Below are 21,008 nucleotides of genomic sequence, written 5' to 3' on the forward strand. Positions count from 1 at the left end.
AACGAAAATATTAGTAAAATAAATTCAAATTTGAAAATTTTACCTCCATTTTGTATTAATTCCTGTTAAGCACTTATAGGGTTAAATTACTAGGTATATGTTGTTTTGGCTTATTTAAGGGGTGCAGTTTTGAAAATGGGGTGATTTATGGGGGGCTTTAATACAAGGGTCTTTCAAAACCCCTTCATAACTGGATTAGTCCCTTAAAAAATGGGTTTTGGAAATTTCTTGAAAATTTTGAATATTGTTGTTTCACTTGTAAACCTTCTAATGTCTGTAAAAATTAAAAGGGTGACTAAAGTTTGATGCCGACATAAAGCAGAGATCTGGGACATGAGATTTATGATATAATTTTGGCGGTCTGACTATCTGTATGTAATGCACATCATTTCAAACTTTATAAAATGCATATTTTTCAAAATTTCCACCAAATTTCCAATTTTATCATAATTAAACACAAAACATATCAACCAAAATTTACCACTAACATGAAGCACAATGTGTTACGAGAAAACAATCTCAAAATCACTTTGGTAAGTTAAAGCGTTCCAAAGTTATTGCCACATAAAGTGACACATGTCAGTTTTGAAAAATCGAGCTTGGTCAGGAAGTCAAAAAGTGCCATCGGCGGGAAGGGGTTAAAGGTTATAGCCCCACCCCCGATGACACCATTCAAAATAAAAATTACCGTAACGGAGAGGAAAAACTATATTATAAAGTTTTTCAGTGACACTTTGTGTTATTAAATTAAAAAAAAATTACAAATTGAAAACCAGACACAATTTCCCTCCTATTTTGTTTATATTTTCCTGGATATAAAAAAAATTAAAACACATTTGAAAATAAAAATAACATAAAAATAAAGCCCTATGTGTCCCCGAAAAAAGACGCAAAAATTATTTGACTAAGACATACGAGAAAAATTTTACAGACCTCAAAACCGCGCATACATAATAAACCTAAAATGTGTCTGGTCCTGGACCACAAATTGGCCCGGTACTGAAGTGGTTAAATAAGACAAAAGATATAGTGAAATATCACATCAACAAGGTAGCAAAGCATTCAATATGTAAAAGTTCGATCATACGCTCGGTTGAGTCCCATAGATTCGATGGTATTGAGTGAGTGTATCCCAAAGAATTCACGCTGCGTAAGAATAGCGATCCGGTTGCCCCCTCTGCGGCGTTGTGGAATGTGTTCAACTACCTGAAAACGTAATTGTGATACGTTGTGCCTTGCTTGGCTAAAATGTGCTGGTACAGGAAGAGAATCCACGTGATTTCTGATGGTAGACTTGTGCTTGGAGATACGGTCCCGTATATGGTGAGTAGTTTCACCTACATAAAGTAGGCCACAAGGACATTTGAGCAAATAAACTACGAAAGAGGAATCACACGTGAAGAAATCCTTGATAGGAAACCGGCGTCCTGTATGGGGATGTGAGAAATGATCCCCCCTGATCACCGCAGAGCATTGTATGCAGTGGAGACAAGGGTAAGTACCCTTCCTAGCCGTAGATAGAAAAGTTTGACGGGAAACTCTATTAGTGCTACCAAAATCTGCTTTAACTAAGGTATCCCTTAAGTTCTCTCTCTCTCTTGAAACTTATGAGTGGAGGGTGTTTAAATTCCTCCACATCGGGGAGTGCTCTGCACAAGATGGGCCAATGCCTCCGTATTATGCCATTGATTTTATGTGACATAGGGTGAAACTTCTGGACAAACGGAATACTTTTGTTGGTGGGATGAACTGCTTGGTCATTATTAGGGCTATGTGTAAGAGCCTCCTTGAGTACTCTAGTGGGATAGCCTCTTTCAGTGAAGCTCTGGGTCATTTCGGTGAGACATAGTTGTTGAGTGTCAGGATTGGTTACAATTCGTTTCACTCTTTGAAATTGTGAACTAGGAAGTGATTTCTTAGTGTTTGGTGGATGGTTGCTAGTGTAGGCCAATAGGCTATTCCTATCTGTAGGCTTGGTGTAAAGGTCAAAACCTATATGGCCTGTAGGATTTTTCAGGACCCACGTGTCCAAGAAGTTGAGTTTCAATTTGTCATAGTGTATAGTGAATTGTAGTTCAGGGTATATGCTATTAAGATTACTGTAAAAAGAGAGGAGATTGTCCAAGGGACCATTCCAAACACAAAAGATGTCGTCAATATAACGATGCCAATACACAGAGAATTGTTGGAATAAGGTATTGGAGTATACATGGTTTAACTCGAAAATATACATAAAGATATTAGCATATGGGGGAGCCACGTTTGTATATTTTCGAGTTAGACCATGTATACTCCTGTAGGCGAGACACTTAGTTTGCTCCTTCTTTTCCTCACACTTCTTGTCCGTTTGGATACCGAAGTACTCTTATCCCTTCATTTGACATCCCAATGTTTTTTCGTTGAGTCTCGCTTTAGGAGGCAGGGGTCCACAGCAAAGATGGTAGATGCTTGGCCTCAATGACGACCCATTGTTAGTCACAGCCCTGATAGTGCCTGTTATGTAATGTCAAGATCCTAAATTTGATTGTACTGCAGCCTGAACACCAAACAATCCGATTATAAATGTGTGAAGAAAATGTACTGTAGCTGGATAGGCAAGGCCTGGAACATGTAGAAAAGTTGAGGGACTGTGTCCATTTTGAAGGCGTTAATATGACCAAATCAGGACAGTCATAAAGTGCCGCACCTACACAGGTCAGACCAATGGACTCTAGCAATGGATAATAGTTCAAATAATACCAAAAGGGTAGCGATAGGAGGGGACCTGTACCCCTAGGTATATAATATAGGTAGTTTTCCAAGAGAGGAAGGTTTGGTGGAGCAGAGAATCGACCTCTGCAGCAGACAGCGTGACATTCAAGGCCTTAGTTATATTCACTTTAAAGTTACTCAGGTTACCGAAACAATGGAATTCTTCAAGACTGAGGAGAACAATATACTGGGCTGGGACACGTATAATAGGAGGTCGTCTGTATATAGATCTCTCTTCTCCTGTTCAGCACACATTTGATGACCATGTACAATACAGCCCCAGGAATAGATTAGCATACGAGGGCGCACAAGTCGCCCCCATAGCTGTTCCCTGGAGCTGTAGGAAGGGGTGGTCCTTAAATACAAAATAATTGTGAGTTAGTGCAAAGTATAATAACTCTAAAATCAAGTTCACCAAAGAGTGATCTAAATTAGTCATAAGTAAAAAGATTCTCGATGCGCGTACTCTTTGGTCATGGCATATAGATATGTATAGGGATTCCACGTCACAGGTGACCAATAATGTGTCCTCATCCGAATGTAGCCCATCAAGATGCCTCAGCATATCTGATGTGTCCTTTATATATGAAGGCAATGTCTTAACACATTTCTTAAGGTAATGGTCAACAAACCTACAAATGTTCTCACAAAGACTGCCGCTCCCCGACACTATAGGTCATCCTGGTGGAACATCACAATCTTTGGGGAAAGAGACAGTGTGGCAATTTCAGGAAAATCAACACTAAGACCCTGCATGATCTCTTCACTAATAATCCCCATAGCACAGGCACCTTTAAGTATATGGTCCAATTCTGTGTTAAATAGATGTGTACAGTCATGGCTAAAAGTTTTGAGAATGATACAAATATTAATTTTTACAAAGTCTACTGCTTCAGTTTTTCTAATGGCAATTTGCATATACTCCAGAATGTTATAAAGAGTGATCAGCTTAACAGCAATTACTTGCAATGTCAACATGAACTTTATCCCCCAAAACACATTTCAACATCATTGCAGCCCTGCCTTAAAAGGACCAGCTAACATCGTTTCAGTGATTTGCTTCATTAACACAGGTGTGGGTGTTGATGAGGACAGGGCTGGAGATCAGTCTGTCATGATTAAATAAGAATGACACCACTGGACACTTTAAAAGGAGGCTGGTTTTTAGCATCGTTGTTTCTCTTCTGTTAACCATGGTTATCTCTAAAGAAACACATGCAGTCATCATTGCACTGCACAAAAATGACCTAACGTTGCGAGCGCTGCCGCAGATGTAGGGGAGCGTCAGGGACGTTTCACATTTACTACATCCAAAGAAATATCAGGGGCACATGTCTCGTTTTGCTCATCCAAAAACAGCTCAAGATCTAACAGCTGTTCAAATGTAGTATCAAGATTCTCAATCCAAGTATCCCCAGGGTTTCAGCTTCACCACCATCACTCTGACCAAAGAACTTCTTCCACAAAACTTTACGTGCAAATAATTCAGTATCCTTCATCCAAGTGAAGCGATCAAATTTACCTGTGGGGGCAAAGGACAGTCCATCTCTGTAACACTCTGACTTAAAAATCAGTCAAATGATAAGAAGATAAATTAAATACCTTCAAGACTTCCTGCGTTTGTGTCTTGTGTTGGATCCTACCACCTTGCGTTTGGATGATGGGGCTTTGAGGACATCTGTTTTATAATTTTAATATCTCCGTTACCTTTCCTTTGATAAGCGGCACGCTCCAGCAATGCTCCGCACTCACGGTCATGTGACCCAGCTGCATCATGATGTTCATGTGACTGACACGTTATTGACGTTGCCGGCGTATGCACGCATGTGCAGTTTGACTCTCCGGGACGCCAACACTGTAGGTGTGCGCCAGTGAACCTCATCTTACCCCCTATATGAGGATGCCATCTGTCCCAGGTAGATTACATCTTCTGAGGAAGCCTTGTTGAGGTGAATCACGTAGGGGTGTGCTTTATATATAAAACTCGTAAAAGATTCAGCTCACCCATAAGATGTGAAACAAATTTTAAAGATGATGTGCTCCTGGGAGACTCGGAAACTGGCAGGACTTTAACCAGTGATAAAGTAGAATCCAATAGTGTAAAAATCCAGCTCCACCAGGCGACACGATGAAAATTTCTTAAAAAATAACTTTTATTGTAGCATTCCAATAAAAAGTGTTACAAAGTAACATCCAGTGGACGGTCAGAGATATCACATGAAAAAAGCTACGCGTTTCCGGACATGACGTGTCCCTTCTTCCTGGCCTACTGGTACAACCTAAAACCCACATTTATATAGAAAACACCTGACCCAAACTACTCCACCTATTATCCAAATTAACCCTAAAATAGAAAAACGTAAATACAATATATACACATAACACTACACATAAATACACATAAGACTGTATATACATACAATAAATGTAATATTATACAACATAATAGATAAACAATATCAATCTACGCATCTTAGGAAAGCCTCATTACCGCAAGTCAAAAGGTTATATACTCCCTATGCAGACCATAAAAATATGTCATTTCAATCAATTGAATTATTTTCTAGAGAATAAACTAACTTCAAACCTGTCTCGATTATTCATTTTCACATGAAATCTCCGGAGTTGTTTTATAAGCCGCACAACATAGGATAAAGATACTACTGATACAAAGATCACATGATCTAGTCATATGACCGGACCAAATACTCCATTCATTCATCATGTCCAAAGGGGGATACTGCTCACTTAATGTTAAACCACGTGACAAAGTCACATGATCGGACCAGACACCACACCCATTCATGACACCCAAGAAGGCACCAACCTCCCAATGTCAAATCACATGACCAAATCACTGTTACAATGTTACAAACAGAGTAATAAAGGTCTATATCAAGAGAGACAGACCGAAACAAAATATGTTGTAAATCAATAGATATAAGATAGGTCTGAACGTATGTTTAGACCTCGGGGATAACGTGAATCTAATTTCATGATCCAGTATGCCTCCCTGACTAAAAGCTTTTTCCTCCAATTACCCCCTCTCAACGGTCTTTGTACCTGTTCTATAGCATAATACTGTAATGAACTTGTATCTCCTTGATGTACCATTAGAAAATGTTTGGACACGTTTGAAATATTTTCATTATTTTTTAGACTGTCTGCTACGTGTTCGGATATACGAGTTTTTACACTTCGTATCGTACAGCCTACATACAGTAGTTTACAGACCGAACATTCAATCACATAAACTACATGATGACTATTGCAATTAAGGAAACTTTTTATTTTAAACACATTGTTTCCCTCAGTGTCAGAGAAAGTTTTTGTCTTTTTTGCTCTACAACATACACTGCACCTCGACTGTCCACATTTGTAAAACCCAAAAAGTTCCAACCAATTACTACTTAATGAGTTGCTGTTCTCTACGTACATACTAGGAGATAAACGATCTCCTATAGTATGTCCACGTTTAGCAACAACCCTAACGCCATTGCACAAAATATTTTTAGTAATGGGATCCTGAAATAGAATGGGTAAATGTCTCAAGAAAATATTTTTAATAAGTGGAAACTGTCGACTATATCTAGTAGAAAAAACCATACCCTTAGGTTGTTGTGTTCTATTCAAGGTTCTATTATCTTTTAACAGTGTGTGTCGCGGTCTATTGCGTACAACTTCTACTGCCCTATCCAAAGACCATTTAGGATATCCACGTTCCCTCAATCTCTCAAGGGTAATCGCAGATTCTCTTTGATAACCCTCTTCGTTGGAACACGCTCTACGAGTGCGTACCAATTCCCCTACTGGGATTGATTTTAAAGTGTGTTTGGGGTGTTGGCTCTCGGCCAACAAAATCGAATTCCCCATAGTAGCTCTCCTATATAAGCTGGTATTAACACATCTATTGGCACTATCACCCTCCAAAAAAATATCCAAAAAAGAGATAGATTTGATTTGATACTCATATGTAAATTTTAACCCCATCACGTTCGCATTCAAGTAATCCAAGAATCCTGGTACGGACGCCACAGAACCGCTCCAGACAATGAGCACATCGTCAATGTAGCGTCCGTACCAGGATATCATGTCGCTAAATGGATTTTCAGATGAAAAAATGCAAACCTCTTCCCACCATGCCAACGTTAAGTTGGCAATGGATGGGGAAAAGGGGGCCCCCATAGGGGCACCTTTAATCTGCAAATAAAAAGATCTGTCAAACTGAAAAAAATTGTGAGTTAATAGAAAAAAAGTCACATCCAAAATATATTGACATAGTACATCCGAATATTTACTGTATTTCGTAAGATGATACATCAAGGCTTGAATGGCAATTTGGTGAGGTATATTTGAATATAAAGCCTGGATATCACATGAAAGCCAAGAAAAACTATCATCCCATTCAAAACTTTCAAAACTATTCAATACTGTCTTTGAATCACGCAGAAAGCCGGGAACTCTAACTACTAACGGCTGTAATAAACTATCCAGCCATTTACAAATCTGTTCGTTGATAGAGCCAATACCCGCAACAATGGGGCGAAAGGTAAGTGGACACTGGGACTTATGTATTTTTGGAAGTCCATGTAGGATAGCCACTACAGGGAAATCTGGAATCAGATGTTTAGATTCATTGGCCGAAAAAACACCCAATTTAACTCCTTCCTGAACTAATGAACTAAGAAGTTTCAAAAAATCATCCGTTGGATCTCGGTCCAATTTTCTATAGATATCGGTATCTCTTAGTATGTTCAAACAGCCCTCTTTGTAATCATGTTGATCAAGAACTACAAAAAGAGAATCAAAGAGAATCTGCGATTACCCTTGAGAGATTGAGGGAACGTGGATATCCTAAATGGTCTTTGGATAGGGCAGTAGAAGTTGTACGCAATAGACCGCGACACACACTGTTAAAAGATAATAGAACCTTGAATAGAACACAACAACCTAAGGGTATGGTTTTTTTCTACTAGATATAGTCGACAGTTTCCACTTATTAAAAATATTTTCTTGAGACATTTACCCATTCTATTTCAGGATCCCATTACTAAAAATATTTTGTGCAATGGCGTTAGGGTTGTTGCTAAACGTGGACATACTATAGGAGATCGTTTATCTCCTAGTATGTACGTAGAGAACAGCAACTCATTAAGTAGTAATTGGTTGGAACTTTTTGGGTTTTACAAATGTGGACAGTCGAGGTGCAGTGTATGTTGTAGAGCAAAAAAGACAAAAACTTTCTCTGACACTGAGGGAAACAATGTGTTTAAAATAAAAAGTTTCCTTAATTGCAATAGTCATCATGTAGTTTATGTGATTGAATGTTCGGTCTGTAAACTACTGTATGTAGGCTGTACGATACGAAGTGTAAAAACTCGTATATCCGAACACGTAGCAGACAGTCTAAAAAATAATGAAAATATTTCAAACGTGTCCAAACATTTTCTAATGGTACATCAAGGAGATACAAGTTCATTACAGTATTATGCTATAGAACAGGTACAAAGACCGTTGAGAGGGGTAATTGGAGGAAAAAGCTTTTAGTCAGGCAGGCATACTGGATCATGAAATTAGATTCACGTTATCCCCGAGGTCTAAACATACGTTCAGACCTATCTTATATCTATTGATTTACAACATATTTTGTTTCGGTCTGTCTCTCTTGATATAGACCTTTATTACTCTGTTTGTAACATTGTAACAGTGATTTGGTCATGTGATTTGACATTGGGAGGTTGGTGCCTTCTTGGGTGTCATGAATGGGTGTGGTGTCTGGTCCGATCATGTGACTTTGTCACGTGGTTTAACATTAAGTGAGCAGTATCCCCCTTTGGACATGATGAATGAATGGAGTATTTGGTCCGGTCATATGACTAGATCATGTGATCTTTGTATCAGTAGTATCTTTATCCTATGTTGTGCGGCTTATAAAACAACTCCGGAGATTTCATGTGAAAATGGATAATCGAGACAGGTTTGAAGTTAGTTTATTCTCTAGAAAATAATTCAATTGATTGAAATGACATATTTTTATGGTCTGCATAGGGAGTATATAACCTTTTGACTTGCGGTAATGAGGCTTTCCTAAGATGCGTAGATTGATATTGTTTATCTATTATGTTGTATAATATTACATTTATTGTATGTATATACAGTCTTATGTGTATTTATGTGTAGTGTTATGTGTATATATTGTATTTACGTTTTTCTATTTTAGGGTTAATTTGGATAATAGGTGGAGTAGTTTGGGTCAGGTGTTTTCTATATAAATGTGGGTTTTAGGTTGTACCAGTAGGCCAGGAAGAAGGGACACGTCATGTCCGGAAACGCGTAGCTTTTTTCATGTGATATCTCTGACCGTCCACTGGATGTTACTTTGTAACACTTTTTATTGGAATGCTACAATAAAAGTTATTTTTTAAGAAATTTTCATCGTGTCGCCTGGTGGAGCTGGATTTTTACACTATTGGATTGTGCTTTATATATGTCTTGTCCTTGTCTCCGGACTATTTAGCTGTGTAACATGACTATTTATCTATTTCTATTATCCTCATGACCATTTTGTCTTACTGACTCTCTGTTATGTAGATACTCCGCAGATCCTTCATTACCATTTGCTCTGACTATATATTATGAACTACTTTTTCTTCATTTCTGCAGATTCTTGGTTTCTACTAGACATCATTTGATGAGGTTTTTTGTCTCTTAGAGACTGTTTTGTTTTCTTTTTTCCTTCATTACGGGATATTGTTAGACCATATATATCCTCTATTTGATAGATATTGATATATATTATGTGTGGGCTTGTAATATTTATACCATAGCTCATTTACTCCATCTAATCTGTGTCAGATTTTATTCCATCTCTATTCTACCATGTTGTAACAGCAAATATCATTCTGATTATTAATGTCTTATATTTATGTCTGGGAGTCATTTTGCTCTTAGTGTCTATGTTGCTTTTTTGGCTTATTCCATCTGCCCTGCTGTTATATCATTGCTTTTATTATTTTATCCTTTCTCTATAAATTTATATTTTTATATATATGATAATTTGTATTATTTCAGAAGTTTTGGTCAGTGCTTTTTTTTCATGGTTTATACCTCCTTCCTGAGCTACACGCTGCCGACGTCAGAAGTAGGAGGTGGTGATAATAATGGGACTCAACTCTTCTATTTATTCCATGGGATTCCGTGTAGTGATTACATTGTCTCATCTTCTCTCCATTCAGGTTCCTACAATATAGAATCCTCTCAGTATCTTCTATGTAAGAGAATATTCCTGATTGATCCATCAAGGATGGAAAGAGACAGGAACAAGATGGCGGAAAGTCTATTAAATCTCATCCTAGAGATCATCTACCAGCTTACTGGAGAGGTGAGAGATTCTGATGATGTCATCATTACATCATTCTTATCTCTAGTAATAATAATATAATAATAAATTTTATTTCTATAGCGCCAACATATTCCGCAGCGCTGTACACTTTGTAGGGTTCAAATACAGACAGAAAGATACATTACAAAGAAAGTCATTTCACACAATGGGACTGAGGGCCCTGCTCGCAAGAGCTTACAATCTATGAGGTAGAGGGGGTGACACAAGAGGTAGCAGGGGCGGCATTGCTTATACAGAGGTCAGACACTTCTGTAATAGAGGTGACTGTCATTACACAAACATAAAACTTTATGAGCCGTCAACAGTCGTGTCCTTTAACATGTGGATGGAGCTTGGACAGATAAAGTTATCCTGAGATGACATCATATCATGTGGGGAAATGTGGGAGCGGGGACAGAGGAGGGTTAAGGGTTTACGTTAGAAATTGTGATCGGCCTGTCTGATAAGATGTGTCTTTAGTTTGCGTTTGAAACTGTAGAAGTTGGGAGTTAATCTGATTGTCCGGGGTAGAGCATTCCAGAGAAATGGTGCAGCTCGGGAGAAGTCTTGTATACGAGCATGGGAGGTTCTGATAATAGAGGATGTAAGTGTAAGGTCATTGAGTGAACGGAGAACATGGGTTGGGCGATAGACAGAGATGATGGAGGAAATGTAGGGAGGTGCAGCATTATGGAGAGCCTTGTGGATGAGAGTGATAACTTTATATTTTATTCTATAATGAATAGGCAGCCAGTGTAGTGACTGGCACAGACCCGAGGCATCGCTGTAGCGTCTAGCCTGATAGATGAGCCTGGCCGCTGCATTCAGAATAGATTGTAGAGGGGAGAGTTTAGTGAGGGGAAGACCGATTAGTAAGGAGTTACAGTAGTCAAGGCGAGAGTGAATCAGAGAGACAGTAAGTGTCTTTAGTGTATCTCTTGTGAGGAAAGGGCGTATTCTGGAGATGTTTTTGAGGTGGAGGTGACATGAACGTGCGAGTGATTCAATATGAGGGGTGAAGGAAAGGTCTGCGTCAAACATGACCCCGAGGCAGCGGGAGGCAGTAAGGCCTGAGACTGCAATGGATATATCAGGGACAGATCTGTTAGATGGTGGAAACAGTAGTAGTTCAGTCTTGGAGAGATTTAGTTTCAGATAGAGAGAGGACATGATATTTGAGACAGCAGAGAGACAGTCACTGGTGTTCTGTATGAGTGCAGGGGTGATGTCACGGGAAGATGTGTATAATTGGGTGTCATCAGCATAAAGATGGTACCTGAAGCCAAATCTGGCAATGGTTTGTCCAATGGGGGCTGTGTAGAGAGAAAAGAGCAGGGGGCCTAGGACCGAGCCCTGAGGAACCCCAACAGCAAGGGAAAGAGGGGAGGAAACAGAGCCCGCAAATGATACACTGAAGGTGCGGTCTGAGAGATAAGAGGAGAACCAGTGAGAGAACCAGGAGAGTGCAGTGTCATTGTGGCCAACTGAGCGGAGCATAGTGAGGAGGAGTTGATGGTCAACCGTGTCAAAAGCTGCAGAGAGGTCCAGAAGAATAAGAAGAGAGAAGTCGCCATTGGATTTAGCCATTAGGAGATCATTGGAGACTTTTGTGAGAGCCGTTTCAGTAGAGTGCAGAGCGCGGAAGCCAGATTGTAAGGGGTCAAGCAGAGAGTTAGCAGAGAGATAACGGATTAAACGAGAATAGACCAGGCGTTCCAAGAGTTTAGAGATGAAGGGCAGGTTAAAGACGGGTCGATAGTTAGCAGCACAGGACAGGTCCAGGGAGGGTTTTTTCAATAGCGGGATTATAACAGCATGCTTGAAGGAGGATAGGAAGATTCCAGAAGAGAGAGAGAGGTTAAATATTTTATTATCTCTAGTAATAACAGATGATATGACTGGAGAGGTGATGGACTCTGGACATGTATGGAGTGAGATTTATTAATGTGTCTCCCCATAACCAGGATTACACAGTAGTGAAGAAGACCTCTAGTGGACACTGTCAGGCTCCTGAGTATAACGGCCCAATCCCGGGGTCTCCACCTCACCCCCTGATACAGGAGGAGATCAATGGACAGAAGATCCTAGAGCTCACCAACAAGATGCTGGAGCTGCTGACTGGAGAGGTGACACTGCTGGGAATGCTGGGACATTATACAGTAACTGGAGGGGTCGGGGTGATGACTGTATCATTGTGTTGTCAGGTTCCTGTAAGGTGTCATTATGTCGCTGTCTGTTTCTCCATGGAGGAGTGGGAGTATTTAGAAGGACACAAGGATCTGTACAAGGAGGTGATGATAGAGGACCACCAGCCCCTTACATCAGCAGGTAATAGACATGACTATATACACATGGACTTCCATTATTTGTATGTACAGAATGAATTCAGTCTCTGTCTGTGTTTCCTACAGGTAGATCCAGTAAGAGGACAACCCCGGAGAGATGTCCCAGTCCTCTTCTTCCACAGGATGATCAGGTAGATGGAGATATTCCCTATGATGTGTAGACGGGCTGTGACGTCCTTGTGGTCAGTCTTGGGTTATCCAGCAGTATTAGATGTTTTATACTTGTGTAATGAGAGGTGGAGATGGAGGATAAAGCTGACCATAGACATTATATGTTGTCTGGACCTTCACACAATGTTCTGACGATGAAAACTTCTGTTTGGGATGAGGAACCAAAGAGACTCAAATTTCTCCCCACGAGATAAGTAACCCCGGATGTATCTGATAGAATCTGATCTCCTCCACTGAAATATCCGGAAGCAGGTCTGGCCATGCTGAGTATACATGTGTATGAGGTTCTAGCAGTTGTCAGTGAGCCATCATCTAATATCTATGTCCATCTTCAGATTTGCTGCTTTCTGCCTCGGATAACTCCTCCTGTCAGGTCATTATGGTGATAAACATCTAGAACATTCTCTGTGACTTCCCCATTTGTCCGGTGACTTTAACATTATTTGTTTCACAGATTTTCCATCAGGATAAAGATGTGAGCGACATTAATGCTATATCTATGAGAATACAGGAAGATCCCTATGTGAGTGGTGATGAGGAGTGTGAGGAGGACATTCCTACAGGGAACCGCCCAGGTGAGGAGTCACCACTATATAAAGCACAGAAGGGTCACTGATTCTATTCAGACATTGTTTAGACTATTTGTTGTTCCCCGATTCAGGTAAAATACTAATAATACATGAATATAAATGTGATACCGCTATAGGGGGTAATAAATGTAGTATAGAATAGAACGGACAGCAGGAATATGGACCTGACTTCAATGTGAACGAGGCAAATTTCTTCCTCACCGGCTGTCAGTCCTCGTGAAGGGAAAGAATTTCCCAGAATTATATAGCAGATTATTTCAGGTAGCGGAAAAATAATCCTCCTGCTCGATCTTCAGGCAGATTCCACCTCAGAGCTCTATGGAAATAAATGGGAGGTGGAAAATCCCGCCTGGCCAGTAAGGAATCTGATGGAGATTCGGGGGCTGATTTGGTAAAGCAGAAAAATTCTTCTTCTGAATTCCTGAAGCAGCTTCTACAAATGTCACTGTGTAAACCTCACCTTAGACCCCAATCACACTATGGAATCCGGACTAGAAAATCTGGTCTGTACATCAGTCACATTTCCCAGCCTGAACTCTGTCCACACACCAGGACTCCCTGTATCTTAGTGATCTATGACGCTAGGAGTCCCTGCTTCCTTGTGACTCCACAGACCCTACTACATACTGTATGGGACAGCAGATCCGCGGTGAGTTCAGGCTGGGAAATCCAGTAGATGTGGTTTGGATTGTATTGTGTGTATGGGGTGTAATACAGTAAGATTTATGGCATCCTACAGTATTATTCCACATAAGTGGCCATATTTAAGCAGCCATGGATTGTGTTCCTGAGGTTTGGGCTCTGAGACTTATTTCACTTTGGAATCTTAGAAGAGACGTCCAGATAAGACGATCTATATCAGGACAGGACAACTAGTAATGTAGTCAGAGGCCTGGACTTAGCAGTACAAAATAAGGGCCTTGATGTTCGGTCCTAAATGTGGGTTCTGTTGGGATAAGATAAACTACTCTAGGTGCAGAAATTGTAATGAGATTGTGATGAATGTCCTTTATGTAACGTGAGCAAGGTGATCTACCAGGGACAGGCAGGGCCGCCATCAGAACAGTGCTGGTGCTGTCAGCGGCCCGGTCACCGCTCTAAGGAAAAAGGAAGCCGATAACTTGTACCAGTGTAACCAAGCAGCAATATGTACCAAAGTATAGTAACCTGCTGTGCACCATTATTAATCAGAAAAGTAGCCCCAAAAAGGCCTAACATGTAACTTTATAATAAATATTTTTAAAATCACCAAACTAAACCAAAAACACTGAATAAACAAGGGATATACCCAGAACTGTGACCTGATATATTCAGCTCACTCAGGCTCCACATCTCACCATCTACTATAGCTCAAAACGTGAGACTCCCATCATTTTATAGACAATCATCTTGGCTATTTAGCATATGATTAGTTATGCAGATTCTTCTCATGTAACTGCTTTGTTACTGTTTTGCTCCTCTTGTATACTACAAAGTACAACCTGTTCTCACTTTCCCTAATAGCTCAGAGACTTATTAGTTTGATTCCCAAGTGAAAGGTCACTGGTTCAAATCAAGTGTCAGCCGTGAAGAAGATTTCCCAAGAAAAGAGAAAAAACATCATCCAGCTCATCGATAGCGGTCTCTGGGCCAAGAAAGTGGTCAAACTGCATCATGTAAGTGCCATGACTGTGGGAAGAATACAAAATGAAGTCCGACCATTCATTCCAAAGCCAAAAGGTGAATGTTCAGGCAAAATATCAGAGTCAGTAAGTCGGCTCACCACAAGATCTATCAGTTGCGGAGTGACAAACATGACAGTGCAGGTGTCTCGTATGCTTTGTAATAGTGAGATCACAAACATCTATTACACAAGTCTGGAATGTTTGCCCGAAAGATGAGGAAGCCTTAAAATCAAAATGGTCATAAAAAGCATTAGCTCAAGTTTGCAAAAAAAGTACGAAAAGTGGAAGGTAGGAGATTGGAAATAGGTGATTTACAGTGATGAGATGAAAGTTAATAGACTGGACTCTGATGGGTCACAGACAAAGGGGTTGTATACTTTACAAGGATTGATGGTGGTCTCACTACTGAGCTATATGTGAGTATCCTACAATACGAGTTACTTTGTATGACCAAGTACCATAGATATGAGAAGGATGACATAGTGTTCCAGCAGGACAATGACCTCAAGCATATGTCAAGATTCGAAGAAATGGTTCACTGACGGTAAAGCAGAGGTTCTGAATTGGCCCCCACAGTCCCCAGACTACAACCAAATGAAACACTTTTCGGTACATTTGAAGGAAAAGCTGTAGTCGTACCCAAGTGAGTCGACCAGTATGCACCAACACTGGGAACATGTAGAAGAGATCTGGGATCTGATTTTAGTCGAGACATGCTTGAATCTGATCCAGAGCATGTCCATAAGGATTCAGGCAGTGTTCAAAGCCAAAGGTGGATTTATAAAATAATTAAAATTTAGATTTTTAGGAGCAAAATGGTAACAATGTAGTTACATGACAAGAATCTGCATAACTAATCATATGCTAAATAGTTTCAAGTCTAATTTATGTATGAGATAGCCAAGATGATTGTCTATAAGATGATGGTAGTCTCACATTCCGAGCTGTAGTGGACGGTGAGCTATGGAGGTTGAAAGTCACAAGTTCAAAATATTGTTACCCTTCTGCTCATCAGTGTAAGTGCCTCCACCCCTTTTCCTTAGTGCTGTGACTGAGTGGGCCCGCTTATTTAATCTCCCAGCACCTCTACAGTGACTTAGAGCAGCGGTGGTATCTGCCATTGAGACTGTCACTGACATCAGTCACAGCACAGTAAATACTAATGAAATAGGCCACGTTACCATTGTTTGCTCAGTGGGGAATATAATTATAAGGTTGTTATTTAATAATAGTAATATCTATTTTCTTCTTGTCAGATGACTGTACCAGGAGCTTAGAGAAACATCTAATATCTACAGATTATAATGCAGAGGTTCATGGTATCACACAAGATCCATATGAAGAACATGCTATTCCCCCAGATGTACCCTCTGCCCTTCAGATAAGAGATCTCCCTTCTAATTTAACACAGTCTGTTAAGCAAGATAAAAGACGGAGAAGGGGTGTTGTACATCAGAGAACTCACACAGGGGAGAAGCCATTTTCATGCCCAGAATGTGGGAAATGTTTTAGATCTAAATCAGAACTTGTTAAACATCAAAGAACTCACACAGGGGAGAAGCCATTTTCATGTTCAGAATGTGAGAAATGGTTTGCCCGGAAATCAGCTCTTGTTAAACATCAAAGAACTCACACAGGAGAGAAGCCATTTTTATGCCCAGAATGTGGGAAATGTTTTACTACTAAATCAGAACTTGTTCAACATCAAAGAACTCACACAGGGGAGAAACCATTTTCATGTTCAGAATGTGGGAAATGTTTTAGATCTAAATCACATCTTGGTGAGCATCAAAGAAATCACACAGGGGAGAAGCCATTATCATGTTCAGTGTGTGGGAAATGCTTTAACTATAAATCAGAACTTGTTAGACATCAAAGAACTCACACAGGAGAGAAGCCATTTTCATGTTCAGAATGTGGGAAATGTTTTATCTTTAAATCACATCTTGTTGAGCATCAAAGAACTCACACAGGGGAGAAACCAGTTCCATGTTCACAATGTGGGAAATGTTTTACTGTTAAATCAAGTCTTGTTAGACATCAAAGAACTCACACAGGGGAGAAGCCATTTTCATGTTCAGAATGTGGGAAATGGTTTGCCTGGAAATCAGCTCTTGTTAAACATCAAAGAACTCACACAGGAGAGAAGCCATTTTTATGCCCAGAATGTGGGAAATGTTTTGCTCACAAATCACATCTAGTTAGACATCAAAGAACTCACACAGGGGAGAAGCCATTTTCATGTTCAGAATGTGGGAAATGTTTTAAATCTAAATCACATCTTGGTGAGCATCAAAGAAATCACACAGGGGAGAAGCCATTTTCATGTTCAGAATGTGGGAAATGTTTTAGATATAAATCGAATTTTGATCAACATCAAATAATTCACACAGGGGAGAAACCATTTTCATGCCCAGAATGTGGGAAATGTTTTACTACTAAATCAGAACTTGTTAAACACCAAAGAACTCACACAGGGGAGAAGCCATTTTCATGTTCAGAATGTGTGAAATGTTTTACTACTAAATCAACTCTTGTTAAACATCAAAGAACTCACACAGGGGAGAAACCATTTTCATGTTCAGAATGTGGGAAATGTTTTACTACTAAATCAACTCTTGTTCAACATCAAAGAACTCACACAGGGGAGAAGCCATTTTCATGTTCAGAATGTGGGAAATGTTTTACTACTAAAAGAGAACTTGTTCAACATCAAAGAACTCACACAGGGGAGAAGCCATTTTTATGCCCAGAATGTGGGAAATGTTTTGCTCAGAAATCAACTCTTGTTAAACATCAAAGAACTCACACAGGAGAGAAGCCATTTTAATATACACATGAGAAGTATGATTAACCAAAAGTCATCTCCAACTGCACATCTAAGAACACACAGAAAAAAACATTTTTCTTTCCTGATTGTTTTACCTCTAATTCATTTCTTAAATCTTAGAGAGCTCACCTCGGGTTCTTTTGTCTTAAACTGATTGACAATATGAATAAAATATTTGAATTGGAATTACACCTGCATGTTTGTGACAGTCCTTTATTCCTGGCAAGACTGGGGTGACAAGAGGTATTTTTGTGGCCTCTACTTTTATTCATTTTTTTAATTCCAAGTTTTGGTTTTCAACAAAAATAATAGAACAAGGATGAAACAGGACAGTACAAAAGTCATCCCAAGTACAGCATAGTATCCAGGTAACAACAGGAGCAAGAACCTCGAGCGGCAGCTTCAGGGTAGAGGGAGAAGAAGGGAAAAGAGGGACAGAGAAGAGCATAGAGTAAAGAAGGAGAAGAGAGAGATGAAGGAAGTAGAATGAATATCTTAGTGAATAAGACAATAACCAACTGAAGGAGGAGAGAAGGAAAAACAAGGTAACAGGAAAAGGGGTGGGGAGGGGGCTGAAATAAAAAAAAAAAAAAAAAAAGTCTGTGCAGAGGCCCAGAAGTCGTATGGTCCAAGCCATCTAACAGTAGGAGCAGTACATCTCTTTGTCTCACAAGGCAAAGGCATACGAGAGGAATACAGACAAGTAATCAATAGAGATGAGCGAATTGTGAAATATTCGATATTCGTTTCGTGTAGACCCTCAATATTCGACTATTCGACCGAATATCAAATCCCATTATAGTCTATGGGGAAAAAATGTTAGTTTCAGAGGAAACCATAATTTGACTAAGGAGAGTTCACAATGACACCTCAGGAAATGATACCAACACCTCTGGAATGCAATTGGGACAGCAGGGGAAGCATGCCGGGGTGCATCTAACACGCCCAAGTCCCAGTATTACCCCACTATCACAACCTATCAACTAGACACTCCAAACTCAATATGGAAAGTAGAAAAATACTTGGAAACCTTCTTTCTCCCTATGCCCAAAAGCAGCACAGCTGTGGTATTCCTGCCCCTATGAGCTGTTAGGACAGGTGGAATTTGTAGTTACCTAATAGCTTTGACCCCTATAAGAGGCCGGAAGACCTACTCCCCTTTGTGTTTTTTTCTGTCCTGTGGGACAGGACAGGTGGTAGGGGGAGAGGTGTTCTGGCCTCTCATAGGGCATAAGGTTCTTACCTTCAGCTTGCTGCGCTGGTCCTTCGGTGGCCGGCTCCCTGTCCCTTGACGCGCTCTCTCTATTCCCAGCTGCGACCGCGCGCTTCTGCTCAGGGGGGAACCTTTTAGTTCTGGCCGCCGGAGGGAACCTTGTTGGCAGTATTAGCAAAGAGCTCCGCTTCCGGGGCCGCAGCTGCGTTTTTCTAAGGATTTTTAGCTTACAGCTCATCCACTGCGGCGTACTTTCCTCCCTCGCGCCCCCCCCCCCCCCCGTTCCTATAAGCTGGGGGGGTGCAAGGGATGTATGTTTGGGGGGGGGGGCTTCATAGCTCCCCCCTCCCCTTCCTAAAGGACCTATATAAACCCCCCCTCCACCACCTACCCCTTGCTTGTTGCTCCGGTTACAGGCACATCTACTCAGAGATCCTGTCTCAGAGTGCTTTTTCTGGATTGATCTTGCTGATCGTATTGGAAAGAGATTTCATTTGGTGGATAGGTCTGGTTGGAGGGGGAGTGAGAAGGGTGGTATGCCTGCTGACTTAAAGAAATTTATTTTGTTTCTCTTTCACCTAGAATGTCTTCATCATCCTCTTCATCCCTTCCTCCCAGGAGGAAGACTACCTCAAAGAGGAAGCACCTGGCCTGCACCAACTTCAGAATTCCACTACCCGACGGCTGCGAATATAGGTTCTGCCAGGGATGCAGAGCCCCCCCCCCCTCCCCCTCTGAGGCTACCCCTATTCGGGAGGTGGTCTCCTGGGTGAAGGACTTTGTTTCTCACTACATGAAGAGGGTGGAGGACACCGTCTCGCACCTGGCAAAAAGGTCCCGTCTGGATTCATCTGAGCCCTCTCTTCCGCCCCTGGAAAAGTTACACTTCAGGGAGGTGGAGTCCTCCGAAGAGGAGTCGGAGGAAGTGGAGAAAGAGATTTTCCCGCTGAAAAAAATGCCCAGGCTATTCAAGACTATCAAGCCTAGGGATCGTGAGAGTGGCGAGGGGCCCAGCCACAGGTCCAAGACCTTCAGGGCGAATTCAGACCTAGTCCGTGCCATGGAGAAGGAGTGGAGACGGCCTGAGAAAGCATTTGTCCCGTCTAGATGGTTCAGAACCCTCTTCCCGGTCACGGAATCCCAGCAGGGGGCCTGGGGTCTGCCGCCGAAGGTTGACATCGTGGTGGCGAAACTGTCCCGTCATACGGTGCTCCCTGCAGAGAACGGGTCAGGTCTACATGATCCTATGGACCGCCGCGTGGAAGGATCCTTGAGGCAGGTATATTCGGCCTCCTCCACCCAGGCCTCCATTGCCATCGCTTCCAATGAGGTTGTGTCAGGCCTTCGGTCTGAGCTAGCTTCCCTCACTAGGGATATTGACTCAGGAGTCAACCGGGATGAGCTCCTGGCGACAATGAAAGATGTCAATCTTTTGGTGGACCATCTGTTGGAGGCTACACGGTTCCAGGCGAGGCTGGCCTCTAGGGCTATGGCGCTCTCCACTGCAGCCAGGCGACCTTTGTGGCTAAAGCCTTGGAGGGTCGACAACACATCTAAATTTGCCCTGTGTGCGCTTCCCTTCGAGCCAGGTAGGCTCTTCGGTAGAGAGCTGGATCGCATCATGGAGGGCCTCGCGGACTCTAAAGGGAGGAATCTTCCTCAACCCGCCGAGAGGAGAAGACCAACTTTTCGTGGGCGTGGATCTTCCCGGAGAGGCTCCAGAGGTCAGAGGTGCTCGGGACCCCAGTCCAGAGGAAGAGGACAGGGTACCTCCCGGGAGCGTAGGAAGAACCTCTGACTGCTTAACCTCCCACCCCCCAGTCCCTTCCGAAGTAGGTGGCCGTCTCTCTCATCATGTGGCTGGCTGGCGCCTGCATACCCAGGGCCCCTAGTCATCCAAACTGCGCAGGAAGGCTACAGGATAAGCTTCACCTCCCATCCTGTAGACAAGTTTGTGACAAGTCGCCCTTTTCAGGGCCCCAAACAACTTCATCTAGAAAGGTCCATCCAGGAATACGTGAACAAAGCCGCCCTAGAACCTGTTCCTCAAGCTGAACAAGGCC

The 21,008-nt window shown here is 41.5% G+C and overlaps 2 protein-coding genes across 2 annotated transcripts in view; one reads left to right on the forward strand and one right to left on the reverse strand.

Annotated features, from left to right (window-relative positions):
* The window catches only part of LOC142190702 (gastrula zinc finger protein XlCGF66.1-like), a 403,831-nt gene that overhangs the window by 164,664 nt on the left and 218,159 nt on the right, over positions 1-21,008 (reverse strand). The window lies entirely within an intron of this gene.
* Positions 9,992-21,008, forward strand: part of LOC142184020 (uncharacterized) — a 193,594-nt gene continuing 182,577 nt past the window's right edge. Inside the window, exons 1-6 of the mRNA XM_075258796.1 lie at positions 9,992-10,132; positions 12,097-12,258; positions 12,337-12,460; positions 12,544-12,632; positions 13,103-13,223; positions 16,159-17,697. Coding sequence (XP_075114897.1) covers positions 10,055-10,132; positions 12,097-12,258; positions 12,337-12,460; positions 12,544-12,632; positions 13,103-13,223; positions 16,159-17,697 — 2,113 coding nt within the window. The 5' untranslated portion in view covers positions 9,992-10,054. The remainder of the gene's footprint in view (positions 10,133-12,096; positions 12,259-12,336; positions 12,461-12,543; positions 12,633-13,102; positions 13,224-16,158; positions 17,698-21,008) is intronic.

Source organism: Leptodactylus fuscus, chromosome 1 (assembly GCF_031893055.1).
Source record: "Leptodactylus fuscus isolate aLepFus1 chromosome 1, aLepFus1.hap2, whole genome shotgun sequence".
NCBI classification, from domain to species: domain Eukaryota; kingdom Metazoa; phylum Chordata; class Amphibia; order Anura; family Leptodactylidae; genus Leptodactylus; species Leptodactylus fuscus.